The sequence below is a fragment of the Columba livia genome, chromosome 1, assembly GCF_036013475.1.
Source record: "Columba livia isolate bColLiv1 breed racing homer chromosome 1, bColLiv1.pat.W.v2, whole genome shotgun sequence".
NCBI classification, from domain to species: Eukaryota; Metazoa; Chordata; class Aves; order Columbiformes; family Columbidae; genus Columba; species Columba livia.
Window position 1 is genome coordinate 106,453,187 of NC_088602.1, and position 10,930 is coordinate 106,464,116.

General features: G+C 40.2%; 1 protein-coding gene across 29 annotated transcripts in view; it reads left to right on the forward strand.

Moving 5' to 3' along the window:
- The window catches only part of LOC110359662 (uncharacterized), a 239,899-nt gene that overhangs the window by 144,841 nt on the left and 84,128 nt on the right, over positions 1-10,930 (forward strand). Inside the window, exons 4-5 of one of the 29 annotated variants that reach the window (XM_065071183.1) lie at positions 8,347-8,470; positions 10,166-10,247. The exons of 27 other annotated variants lie outside the window; for them this stretch is intronic. In XM_065071183.1, the coding sequence (XP_064927255.1) occupies positions 10,242-10,247 (6 nt within the window). In that variant the 5' untranslated portion in view covers positions 8,347-8,470; positions 10,166-10,241. Of the gene's footprint in view, positions 1-8,346; positions 10,248-10,930 lie in introns of all 29 variants that reach the window. One more of the 29 variants, XM_065071233.1, reaches the window with a different exon arrangement.

A 10,930-nucleotide genomic window follows, 5' to 3' on the forward strand; every position in this document is an offset into this window, starting at 1 on the left:
CCAAATGAGAAAGGAGGTAGAGCTTTTAGCCAGGATCATACAGGAAATTTAAAAGTTTCCTGCTGCCTGCTAATTCTCTTTTGTGTGAGTGTTATGAGTAAAACCAGGAAATTTGGTTTTTTCCTTTCTTGATAATCGAGTTGAGGTAATATAGGTGAGTAATTATCCCCTCTGACAGGTAGGATGGGTGACTCAGTGCCAGAAGAAAGCAGTTCTTAGATGTACCATGAGCAGAGAAGTGTGAACATTAGTGCCGTATTCATTGCTATTTGGATTCAGGAAAATCCATTCTGATGAAAGATGCAGATGTCTCCTCTGAGGCCTATATTTGAATATGTGTTCACTTCAGTTATAATTGACTTGCTGATTCCTACTGCTTCCTGGCATTAAGTTCATATGTGCAACAGAAAACAAAAAAGTCTTCTTTAAGTACATCTGAATTTAAAGCTTTGGTTCAAACATTTGGGGAATGAAGGGTCTCAAAATACAAACCATTAGCTAAACTTTATTTATTTATATCTTGAGCAATCTCTTTGCTCCTCTTATATATGCCAGCAAAATGTGGTGAAAAATTCTTCTCCAAGCTCACAAAGGAAATAGTCTGCCATAACTCAGATATTCCAAACCATCTGTCCTTTGAAGAATGACACAACTCTGCAATATACCTGTGGTGGTTTTAAATTCCCAGCTCATGTATCAGTCTCTGTTGTGTGGCAGAGGGTCAGGCCAGGGGCAGGGGGACGCACTCCCAGCCCGGTGCTGCTGTGGCTGCCCCACGATGGGGAGCCTGGCCAGAGAGGGAGATCAAGAGCTGGCTTGGGTGGCTTCTGCAACAGGACTCGAGCCTTTGGCAGTTGGATATGCAGCCTGGAAAATGTGGCTTTTCTCTAAAGAAGAGTGAGTGGGGTCCCCTGCCACCTACTTGGTGTGCACAGGCTGCTGGGAGATTTATTATGCCAGAGTTTTACAGTGACTTACTGTATATTTAAACCTGTATTAGCTAGGATATATGTCATATCGTGGGTTTTTTTTTTTCCTCTAGCTGTTGCTACTGTTTCAGTGAGCCCTGAGGGCACATTTTCCTGTAAAACAGATAAGCTTTTTCATGTAACACCCCATTAAGTAAAGCCCTTTAGCAAGGACAAAGAGCCTCTGTAGATCCTCTCCTGGCATAGAGTGTTTACAGGCTGAAACACAAAACCTGCTGTTTCATTAAAAAAGAAAAAGAAAAAATCCAAAAGTTACCAGTTAATCTGCTGATTGCCCTGTTGATTTTTTCCACAGCTACAGGTACTGAAATGTTCTCTTTGTCTCTCTTTGATGTTTTTCAAGAAAGCTGCTGCTGCTGCATCTTCTTTAACCTCTTAATAGTGGCTTTGTGGATACCTTTCAAGCATTTGGTTTTGTGTCAAGTTTGCATACTTCAGATGTATGTAAATGGCAAGGGTGTTGGAAGAGAAAAGGGGATTCAGGCTGCAGTAGATGTGCAAGGCTCTGAGAGCTGCAAAACTAGTGAGCTGCAGGTGTGGAATCGTTGTACTCTGCTGGATTGTGCCTCCAGCTGTGGAAATTGGGGGAAATGTGCAAAATGTGCACAGCTGGACTGTGTACACAGTAGTGTGAGATGTCAGGTAAATGTCCTCTAGAAAATGGCAATTTGGGGCCAGAAGTCTGGTCTTGGTGCAGTGGGGTGGTTTTATGAACCTTGACTCTTAGCTTGCTTATGTGGATTAGTAAAAGACAGCAAAAGCAGTCAAAAAAGTGTGACTGACAGGTTCAACACATTGCATGGCTTCCCCAAAACAAATTGTATATGTGGAGCTGGTGGCCATGTGAGTGGTATCTTCCTTACGGACCTGTTCTATATTCTTAGCTACAGATCAGCTTTAGGCAGCTTTTTTTTCCTCATTTTTCTCTGCCTGCTAAAGTGTTCCTGTCTGTTGTTCACAACTTTAGTAGAATTTATTTCTTTCCACCTACCATGCTTACGAAATGTGACTCTGAAAGATTAGATGCAAATGTTATGCAGGGTTGACCTTTTCATTTGCAGGGTAACTAATTAGCTTGACAAGTAACACATTTAATAAAATACGTATATGTCACTAGATAATCCTGCCTACCTCTTTATGGTTTCTCCCTAAAATGCATCTTCTGTTGCAATTAACTGCAGGCTTGCTATTGACTTCAGTTCGAGCAGGACTATGGACCTGTACCAAGTGCAAAGTAACTCAGCACTCGGTCTCTAATCTGGCAACCTCATAGTTTCTTCTTTAGTCAGGCTTTGGCACCACAGTGTAGTGCTGAGTACCTTTTCCAGTTCTGCCTCCTTTTTGCTATAGGGCAGAATGCAATATGAAAAACAGTAAAATATAAGCACTTTTAAAGTAAAATTCAGGCAAAGGCAGACGTTTCTAAAGTTGACTAAACTCACATGGCAGCCTGGGCGTGACTTTAAGGTGAATCTGTGCAACTGGCTAGACAGCTTCAGCTAAGCTCTGTGATGGTATTTATGCACAGACCACTGTGCTGAGCTCTGCACTGTAGTTGCAATATATATTGTTACTTCACCGATCAGCAGTTAAAGAAAGAGATGATCATATTCATTATTTACTGTGGGTGGCATCCTGGTATTCAAAGGGTCTGAGTAGAGGTAGTTGTGTCCTTCATTGAAGGAAGGCGACGGAAGAGGTGGTTATGTAGACGCAAGGGGTCAAAAGAAAAGGTCAAGAATTTGATGCAGGTCTTCTAGGTCAACAAAAAGGGGATGGACATGTCAAAACCACAAAGCCCACCCCATATTGCCTTTGAACCATTTGTGGCCTTGAACAGATCTTCTCAACCACAGTGAACCCCGAATACTGCATAGATTGGGGTCTGATGTGGGATAATTAGTGTTCCCTAGCTCTGGATTACAGCATTTAGTTTTTGTTACCACCTCACAGTATGGTGTGGCAACAGAGATGAATGGTGCCCTGCTGCAAATGGTAGGCAGTGATACTTCGCAATTCTCATGAACCCATCCTGTGCTCTTCAGTGTCCTTTAAACCACTACAATTAGCAAGAATAAAAAAGGGAGAAAAATTCTTACTGGATGCAGCTAACAGGGAGGCAGAGCCTGTGACTGCATGCAGGAAAGAGTCCACATTAATTTTATATGGATATTTTGAACTGTCCTGTTCCTTTTTCAGATTTGTTTTGGAAGATGCTTTTATTTTTATTATAAAATACATCAGTTAGCTGCTTCACTGCTTTATATGCATTTTTCTGATCCAGAATTGAGCCTGGTGTTGCCATTAATTCAACTGCTTTGTGCTTCTTTATTACTATATTGTTCCTTGTCAATTTATTGCCTCTGCCTTTAGTGAAGCAGAGGTAGTAGCTTCACAGATGGAGAACTAAATCATAGAGAAACAATGTGACTTTTTACATGACCTATGAACACAAAAATTAATAATCACTCTAATTGACAGGTGTAGGCACTGCATGGAAGTGCTATACACAGCTTAGTTATGTTGGCAATGCCGCTTTGTGAAAAGTTCAGTTTTTATGAGAGAATGCATGAGATATTAGTGTAAATTTTCATCTTTACATTTTTGCTTATGGTGTACCCATTCAGTGAAGGTTTTATGTACCTCTGGGCCCTCTCCTGGCTACCACTGGGTCAGATTTCTCTCCTCTGTTACTAAGGTGCCAAGGCCAAAGCTGCACCGGTTTTGGCTTTTGGCACGGTCCCTCAGCAGAACTGCTTCTTCATGGAGCAGTTTATCCTCCCTGCTTGCTTTCTCTTTCCTTCATGCTAGTTTTCTTTCATCCCTTGTGGCCTTTTCTCATACCATTCCTTTCTCCTTTTCTTTTGGCAGTGTCTCCAGTTTGAAGTTTAGAGCAAGTCTTCCCTCTCTTTTGAAACATTTCACTCCCTTCTGCCATTCACTTTGTTCTTTCCCCCTCCTGGGAGTGAGTGCCAGCTAGTGCTGGCATCCTCCACCCCGAGAAATCCTGAGAAATGTAGTAGATTGCTTTGCTAATTCCTATGACACAGAACTTTTATTTTTTTCTTTTTTTTGTTTTCATTCTCTCTCCATTTTGCCTGTTCTGCATAGGGCTTATCATCCTCTGTTGAGTTCAGCACAGCCTCTGGAGCCATTGAGGGGCTTGTATAGCAGTGTATCCTCTATGATTCATATGAGGCATACAACAAAATGCTTACCATATTTTACCTGTGTAATTGTACTAGGGCTTACATGCATACAGAAGTAGTCCTTGGATAGATCATAATATTACTTAGCAACGTAAGGCTAAGGGGTCAGGCTTGAATAGGAGCTTATGGGAGGTAGCTCAACCAAGTAAGACTATTTGAAATCAAGTGCCCTGTACGGATGTCACTGCTGGATTTTTAACAGTGGGGTGATGATGTCTGAAAGCCTTGTTAGCAGATATCTTTGAGAAATGAGGAGGATGGTGAAGTGCCACCAGTTGAAAGAAGGGCAAATATCTCTTAAGATGCAGGAAAAAGAAGAGCAAGGGGAATACAAATCTGTCAGCTTCTTCAACACCCAGATGAATGATAATTGATGGTAGAGGCAAAATCACAGTTTATATGTTGCTCAGCGGTAAACTCCAGACTCAAGTGCTACTTGTGTAGTGGTTGGGTTCCCCCAATGGTTTTGGAGAAGATGATTCCAGGTGAGGTTCTCACTCTGAATAAAGCTCTCTAGGAGCCTCTCTCTAGTCCTTAACTATACAGGGAGCCAGGGGAAGTAAACCTTTGAATTCAGGCTGTATTAATACCCTGCAGTGAGACTTAGTGAGTCTAAAAGCAGGGACTGTATTCTATATGCTTTTCTTTATAAAGTTTTCTATATTAATCATAGTGATTTGGTTTACTAAACTTTGTCATCACAGTTCCTCAGTAATCAAAATTATTGCCTGTATCTTGAGAGGGGTGAGATTAGAAGAACAACCCAAGATAAATCTCTTAGTGATCAATTGTTTTGAAGAGATTAATTTACGATGAATTTTTAAACTATATGTAGTTATGTATTATTATACTAGGGTATAACTATTATTGCAGCATATATTTCTACATTAAAATTTAGTCATATGTGTTTATTATGATAGCCATCTTAGCTGGATGTAAATTAAGCTGATATTTTATACAGACATAACGAGTAGTAGAATTATTCCTCTAGAAACTTGTTCTTCTCCAGTGTAGGTTTCGTGCCTATTGAGGTGCATGAATCTATCTGATGTTTGTAGGAAAGTAAGAAACATAGAAAATGGTACCAAAAGAGTTCCTGAAATGTCCTTAGTACATCCCTTTTTCCCCACTATTCTTACATTATTTCTCAGAAATGTTTGTCTGTCTATTATAAAAAAGTCTGTCTATTATAAAGATATACATTTAATATGGTCTTAGATAATTTGCAGTTACAGTGGTGCTAATCCATATTAACAGAAAATGCTTACAGAAAAATATCTTTCTCTTGTAGCAGCATGGGTCACGTGTGTTTATTTTGTGGAAATGTAAATAGTTTTTCTACCAAGTGTGACTTAAAAGCTAACAAATTAAAATCTGACTGAGATGTACTTCTCATCAAAGATATCATATGGCGCAAAAGGCTAGAAAGATCTTGGAACAGCAAGAAGGGACACAATTGAGGTGGGAAATACAGAACAGATCAGAACTTTCACCCACAAACTGAAATCCACATACCTTTTTTTTTAACCAGAGGAAAAACCTTCCTTTACTCAGATGGTCGTTGCAGCACCTGGCACTTTAGCTTGCAATGGCAATGCCTTTCCTGTGTACCAAAGTGCTTAAATGAAAATTTAACATAGGTTCTTGAAGAAGAGAATTTACTAATCAGCAAATGTGCTGCTTTGCAGATGTGGCTAATTGTGTGAACCTGACTAAAGCACCATTTTGAGAGTGTAAATTGGTTTCATAGAGCTTTTCTCATTTTCCCTCATAAAAGCCAGCAATGGAAGAAGCTGCTTAGGGCCTGTGACAGCCAGGGAGGAGTCTATGATATATCATGACCATTGGACAAGTTTGCTCTGAGCCCAGTCTATAAACCTTAAATTGTCTGGTAGGTAGCCAAATACCAGCATTTTTCTTTCTTATGTATCCATAGTCAATAGTCCCCATCAATGAACCACTTCTACAAGAGGAAAGACTCCTGTTAGAATGGAAAAGAGCTAAAGTCTTAGTCTGATTCCTCTGCTATGGGTTGAACAAATCACCCTGAATTTTTGGTACAATGAGAGTGACAGCTGGGAAAAGCAATTCATTAAAGACAATTGCATTATACTGAGGAACTGCTGTCTGAAATAAAGCAGAAGATTCAGTGCAGAAAGAAAAGAATCTAAAATAGGGTTGAAATAGATTGCCTTTTTCAGATCGAATGTTAATATTATTTGTAGCACTGCTTTTAGGAACTCTGCAGTGGTCTGGCTAAGCACCACTGCTGGCTGGTTACACATCTCATCCTCTGCAGCACTGCAGGGAAGCCAGTTCCCCAAGGACCATCTTCATCCCCACCTCTTACCCATGGGGAAGATGGAGTGTCTGGGGCCTTGACACTGCTCCTGCAGAATCAGTTTTAGGGAGAAAGAGAACTGGAGAAGTATCTAACCCTGTTGGCTTTAAAATTTCACATTCTGCATCATCTGCAGAACAGGAGGAGAAGCAAATTAAGAATCCTTCACTTCCAGTCCTTGAACAGCACTCCCAAGGTCATGCAGCAATATACTGTTTATTAACCTGGGCAGGTAACAAGGATGTAGACTGACCCTAGTGTCATAAGTATTATATATGGTGTGTTTTTAAAAGAGCGAGAAACACTAGATTTAGTATTCTAAGATAAATGTATAGTAGGGTATACAATACATAATACATTTAGTTGTTTCTGCATACATCAAGCATTTCATAAAGTGATGGCAGATGTTGAAAATCTCTACTGGATGGCAAAATACTAGTATGCAGCATTTAGGTACTGGAGAAGATTAGACCATGTTTAATTTCCATACTTCCCTTAACACATATAACAGCATGACAAGCTGTGTATAGCACATGACAAATTGTGTACCAATCTTTACCAAATAGACTCTACTCCACAATATACGCTGGATACCAATACTGGAAGAGAAGGGGTGGCCTTTTTGTTGTGTGTATCATCACCTGCCCTTTCTCACTCGTATATGGATCAGAGATCTGGTCATGGTAAAATTAACTCACTTTTTCTTGTTTCTTGGCTAAAATATCTGGATCCTTTTGGATAGTCATATGATAAATCTGTTGGTAACTTTTGCATTGCCTTTCTAAAGTAATTTGGCTTGTGTGCAGAGCTGAATTTCCAGTGAAGTCTGAAAGGCTTTTTTTCCCAGTTTAGAAGATGCCACCACTTCCTATGTACAGCAATAGTTTTACCCTAGAAGAGCGTAAAACGACTCTATTAGAATAGCTTCGAGTTTTCAGATGCCTCTCTTGGGTACATTTGCGCAGAAAATGGTCACATTGAAGTACTTAGGAAAGAGAAAGGTTTCTATCTGGTTTGAAGCAGGCACAGTGCGTGTTAGGTAGGTCTGGATGTCTGTGTGTGCTCTGCGGTGCCCTCCTCTGTAGGACAGGACAGCCTGGAGCACCATTAGAAGCATACCTGCCTTGTTGTCTTGGCTGTGCTAGCTTTGATCCTCAGCCTCTGAAAATGAAAAACTGGTTGGTGTCAACTACTGCAGTGACTTTTTGCTAATTGCCAGGCTGGATCAAAGAGCAGAGCATTTTCCTGGGGGTCACACCAGGACGTTGTCTCGTGCGGGTGGGCTGGAGGCAGGCTGGGGGTGTAAGGAATGGCTTTGCCGCGGACTGCTGTGGCTCTGTGTGACAACACGATGGCAGAAGCAGGCTGTTAGGGTAGGTGTTGGGGACAAGCCAGTAGCATTAAGGCAGCAGATATGAGGCTGCATGTGGCGTCCAACTCAAGCTGAAGTCTTGGTCTGGGCTGCAAGTTGCCCAGCCTTGGTGCCATCAGGTGTGGCACACATACAGCTGGTTGCCAAGGGACAGGGTTATCTAAGACGCTGCGAGGCTGGTGCAGCAATGATTGGAACATTTTCCATAAATATTCCTTGAACAGAAATGATGGTGATGAAATCATAAAAGTAATTGGCTCTTGTAACTTCTTTTTTTGCAAACAAATTGCACCTAAAAACATGTAGAGATGTCTTTCTTTTCCAGAATATTATTGAAAATTAATAGACCATCTGAGTCTGCGGTATCATAAAATCTGTATCAGTTTTTTCACATACCTGCAGATTCATCTCCAGCAGCTCTCCATCTGTTTGCAGGCTGTTTTCTAAACCAGTGTGATGCCTCAGGTGCAGAAGAGAGACAATAATTAACAATGTGTCCTACAGCATCTTAGGGAGCAATTAATTTTGGTGAATGGATGGGGGAGGAAGAAGAAGGAAGGTAAGCTTTGCACATTTGTCTGCTTGTGCATGCACGGCTGTGCATATTGGATAGATGTACATACAGATAACGTATGTATGTCCCATAAAGCATTCAGGCTTTCACTCTTTTGCAGTGACTGGTGTGCACAGAAACTTCTTGAAAAAGACAGTGCCATCTGCACTGAGGAGATTAGGGTGTGTCAAGGAATATGCTTTTCCACTTCTCACATTTCTGCTTCTCTCCAACCTGTCCCTGGAAGAATCTCAGCTTTTAACCTGTCAAAACAGTTTTAAAGCTGGTCTCTGATGTATAGAAACCTGTGAGATAGAACCCTGACAGCTACATACTGTCAAAGGAGTATGACTGCATAAAAGAAAAATAAAACCTCAGCACTTCTGAGTAAAAGGACAAGGAAATGTATGAGACTGCACTGACATGTGGGGTAGTTTTTTCATGCATATCTATGTGCATACACTAATCACAGGAAATACTGTATTTATATATAAGACCATTTCACTGATTTATACATTAAGACATTATAGTGTGTATATACAGCACTGAAAATAAAAGATACGCACACCTACAGAGAGATTAAAAATGAAAACCATATGATCAACTAGATTTTTTTCCCCAAAATTTAGGTCCTGAAATTAGAAAACTAAATTCATTTATAAGCTCTTAAATGCAAGTGGCTTAATTTCAGATGTGCTGAGCAACTGCTGCATCTGCTGGCTTCTGTTATTCAGACTGTCTCTGTTTCTGAAAGGCAGCTGTCAGGAAGGACATCCTGTAGGGTCTCCTCTGACGTGTATAGCTAGCAAATAGGCAAGCGTGACTGCAGTACCTCTGTGCCATAGGAGTATGGCTGGAGATATGGAGAAGTGCTGCTGAGCTTTCTGACTGGCTGTGTGATCTTCAGGGAGGAATCCAGCAGAGATGCTGAGGGAGAAACTCCAGCACACACTAATTAAGTATTTTTCTGCTTTGACTTCTTTACCCCTTTTTCATATCCCTCTGTCCCTTCTCCTTCACACACTGGTGCCCATGCTGAATGTAGAGATTGTCTGAACCAGCACAAGAAACTCTTGCAGTATTAGTTTTGAGAGGGGGATGTCACAGATGTGACTGCTTACTTCTGGGTGCCACACAGGCAAGCTGGGTGTTTCAAAAGTGGCTCATCTCACAAGTGTGTGGTCAGATTTGGCAAATGGTTCTGTTAATTAAGAGTACCTGAAAGCTTAATAGTTAGCCCGAATAAGGTGGTTTCTAAACCTTTAACTTTATTCTGCAATTTTGTAATCGCACAAGCATGCGTGCTGCGGCAAGAAAATAGAGTGCCCCAGTGGAAAGCTACTAGTGCATTCATCCCTTCAGAGAACAAACTCATTTGCCCTTTTCTTTTTATGTCTGCTTATTCAAACAATTAGATAAATTAAAAACAAGAAGATGTTCTGCTCTGAGCCACTCTCAAATGTTTTGAGGCAGTAAAATAAATGAGAATCAGTAATCTAATGCGAAACTGATTTGAGCATGTTTACATGTTATTAGGAAGCTAAAAGGTTTACTCATGCCTTTGGTTCTGAGTTGATTTAAAAATATGTACTATGGCTGTAGAAACAGCTGCATGTAGAGGCTGCTGTTAGCTGGCTGCTCTCTGTGGAAAAAAAGAAAAAATGACTTGAGCATTTGTCTTTTTCTCCTCCAAATGGCCAGGCTATGACAGCAGGGAAGACTATAGACTGTCAGGATGTGAAACCTGTCATTTGTGCATCCAAGAGAGGACTCTGCTATGAAGGTAGAAGTATTTTTCTGTAAGGAAATGACATACTTGGAAAAATGTAAACTTCTCTGGAATGTGAGCAGTGGATTATGTTAATATCTGCATATCAACTTTGCCTTCTTGATTCGCTTCATGCTACATCAATTATACTGTAACTTTTCAAACTGCTGTCTGTAAGTAGTATTGTTAGCTATAGCCAAAGGTTGGAAGAATATTATCCTTTTAAAATGTAATTGCTTGCTCACCAGGAAAGCAACAAGAAGGAAAAAAAAAAATTACCGTATCCTGTATAGGAATGAAATTCCATCTATTTTTGCTTCTAAATACAATTTAAAAAATCAGAAATTACCACTACACCTTTAATATCCTTGAATCCTCCAGTTTTGGCAATATAAAAAATTGCAATGTGAAATTTAATTTTGATTATTATATATGCATGCTATTGCATACAAGTATAAATACATATCACACAGATATTTCTATTTAAAAAAAAAAAAAAAGAAAAACAGAACATTTTACTTTGCCAAAATGCAACATTCCACTCTCACAACAGCTTACTCAAAACCCATTCTACATGGGAAAGTTTCATAAAAGTCAACACATTCCCATTAATTTTCTCATACCACTCAAGCTGCTAACTCCAGTGAAAGCTGTTCAGTTTGAAAATTGTCAACCTGTAATAGGTTCCACAGGCTGAT